Source organism: Sinocyclocheilus grahami, unplaced genomic scaffold, assembly GCF_001515645.1.
Source record: "Sinocyclocheilus grahami isolate Dianchi unplaced genomic scaffold, SAMN03320097.WGS_v1.1 scaffold19457.1, whole genome shotgun sequence".
Taxonomy (NCBI): domain Eukaryota; kingdom Metazoa; phylum Chordata; class Actinopteri; order Cypriniformes; family Cyprinidae; genus Sinocyclocheilus; species Sinocyclocheilus grahami.
In genome coordinates this window covers 1-2,014 of record NW_015517600.1, presented here as the reverse complement: position 1 = coordinate 2,014, position 2,014 = coordinate 1, and the positions used below count along the sequence as shown (strand labels likewise).

At 36.8% G+C, this 2,014-nt stretch overlaps 1 protein-coding gene across 1 annotated transcript in view; it reads left to right on the top strand.

Moving 5' to 3' along the window:
* The window catches only part of LOC107579710 (maestro heat-like repeat-containing protein family member 1), a gene marked incomplete at both ends in the record, with an annotated part of 2,533 nt that extends 997 nt beyond the window's left edge, over nucleotides 1–1,536 (top strand). The window contains 4 exons of the mRNA XM_016265506.1: nucleotides 105–203; nucleotides 467–618; nucleotides 1,057–1,197; nucleotides 1,444–1,536. Coding sequence (XP_016120992.1) covers nucleotides 105–203; nucleotides 467–618; nucleotides 1,057–1,197; nucleotides 1,444–1,536 — 485 coding nt within the window. The remainder of the gene's footprint in view (nucleotides 1–104; nucleotides 204–466; nucleotides 619–1,056; nucleotides 1,198–1,443) is intronic.
* Nucleotides 1,537–2,014: the final 478 nt, after the last annotated feature.

The following is a 2,014-nucleotide window of genomic DNA, read 5'->3' as shown; positions in this document are numbered from 1 at the left end:
TTTTTTTTTAAGGGAAATTACATTAATAATAAAATAAAATGACTTTGTTTAGGTCCTGTGTTCTTGGGTGGTTAAGTTTTTGATATTTTGACCTCTGCCCCCAGTATATGGTATGGTGCCTTTTCTCAATGCTATAATGGGGACCATGTTGCCCATGCTGGGCATGACCAAACAGGACAACATGAAATGGGTCTTCTCTTCTGGTAAGCTCAGTTACAGGTCTGCGTAAGTGTTAAAATTCATCAGCTAAATAAATAAATGTTAAGTAATTTAGGATTCTTTCAAGCATAGGACGTTCAAAAAATAGCATTTATTTGAAATATTCAATTTTTTTTTACATTGTAAAAGTCTTTATTGTCACTTCTTCCAAAAAAGTATATATTGTCTTTTACTTGAATGAAATGCTTTGATTACTGTTAAATTTGTGTAGTGACGTGGCTTCTTTTCTCTAAACATTTGCTCTCAGCTCTCTGCCGCTTCAGTGAGAGCATTCTAGAATACCTGGCCAACCTGGACAAGGCTCCGGACCCCACTGTGCGTAAAGACACCTTCTCTAGTGAGATATACTCAGCCTACGACATCCTGTTCAACAGCTGGATCCAGAGCAGAGAGTCCAAGGTACACTCAATGAGACGGAGCACGCATCCAATTACAGCTAACTCACTTTGAGACTAAAGAGGGACACGAATGTGCGCCAACTGGGTTCAATTCAGTTTCGTTTGGGATTGAAGCGGGAAAAAACATGTGAGGTTGTTATCTGAATCTACTTCTTTCAGAGAGGTGGATTTCTTTGTAAATGCTGAAGATTGGATTGTGTGTAGTTATTTCACCATTAATACATTACATTTTTATAGAGGCATTAAAAATCATGTGTTTTATTTAAGACTTTAATTGAACTACTTCCTGGTCACTGACCATTTAAGTTTAAAAAATAACTGTTTAAAATTTTCTCAGTCTGGTTTGGTTATTATCTGTTTCAGTGTTTGTGTTCATTTGCTCTTGTGTGAGTGTGGATTCATGTATGCGTTGCAATTGCTCTCAATTGTCATTCTGCAGTTGCGTCTGACTGTTGCAGAGGCTCTTGGGTCAATGAGTCACCTGATGGCACATGATAAACTGGAAGAACAGCTTCCCAAACTCCTTCCCACTATACTGGGCCTCTATAAGAAGAATTCAGAACACTACATCATCACCAAGGTAAAGCACTCCTCAACAATTTCACTATTACAGGAAATGTTTGGTGGAAGTTAATGGGTCAACCAGTTATTCAATCTAAGTTCCCATATGTTTTCCACTCTGGACCGTTTCCACATTGTTTGTGTATTATTTAAGCAGTCTGCTGTGACTTTGACAGAATCAGATCAGATTTTATGACCAAATCTATGAGAAAATCCAGGACTCTGTACTGCCTAATATAGTCTAATTCTGTTTGTGTTTGTTCAGAGCTTGTGTCAGGTCCTGGAGGCCTCTGTGAATATGGGCAGCAGAGTGCTGGAGACACAGATTGATGGTCTGTTACTCGCTCTGCACCAGCAGGTCAGTGTTTCTCTCACTCGTTCTTTATGTGCATTTTTCGTATTCATAAGTCATGATGACAAAGGCATTTTACAGACTTCTTCTAAATCTCTTGCACAACTTCTTGTAATTGTAATTTTGGTGGAACAGGTTTTAAGTTGCCTAACCACAGTGTTACATAGAGAACAGCCTAGGGCCATTTAGCGGTTTACCGTAATAGGAATTGTTCACAGATTGTTCACCTCTATGGCTTTGGAATTTGTTTTGATTTAATTAGGGTGATATTTCGAATCAGATTAGAATAGTTGTTTATTGCCTAATGTTTATTTCAAACCATTTATTTTGCAGTTTTAATTACAATTATGTAATTCCTTTTCATATTAACAGCTTCTTGCCAGTTTAATTCATTTTGATAATTTTCATTTAGATTATTCAATTGTATTCATACTTTATTACTGCTTTTTCCATTGAAAAAGACAGTTTTCCCAGTTATTAAATA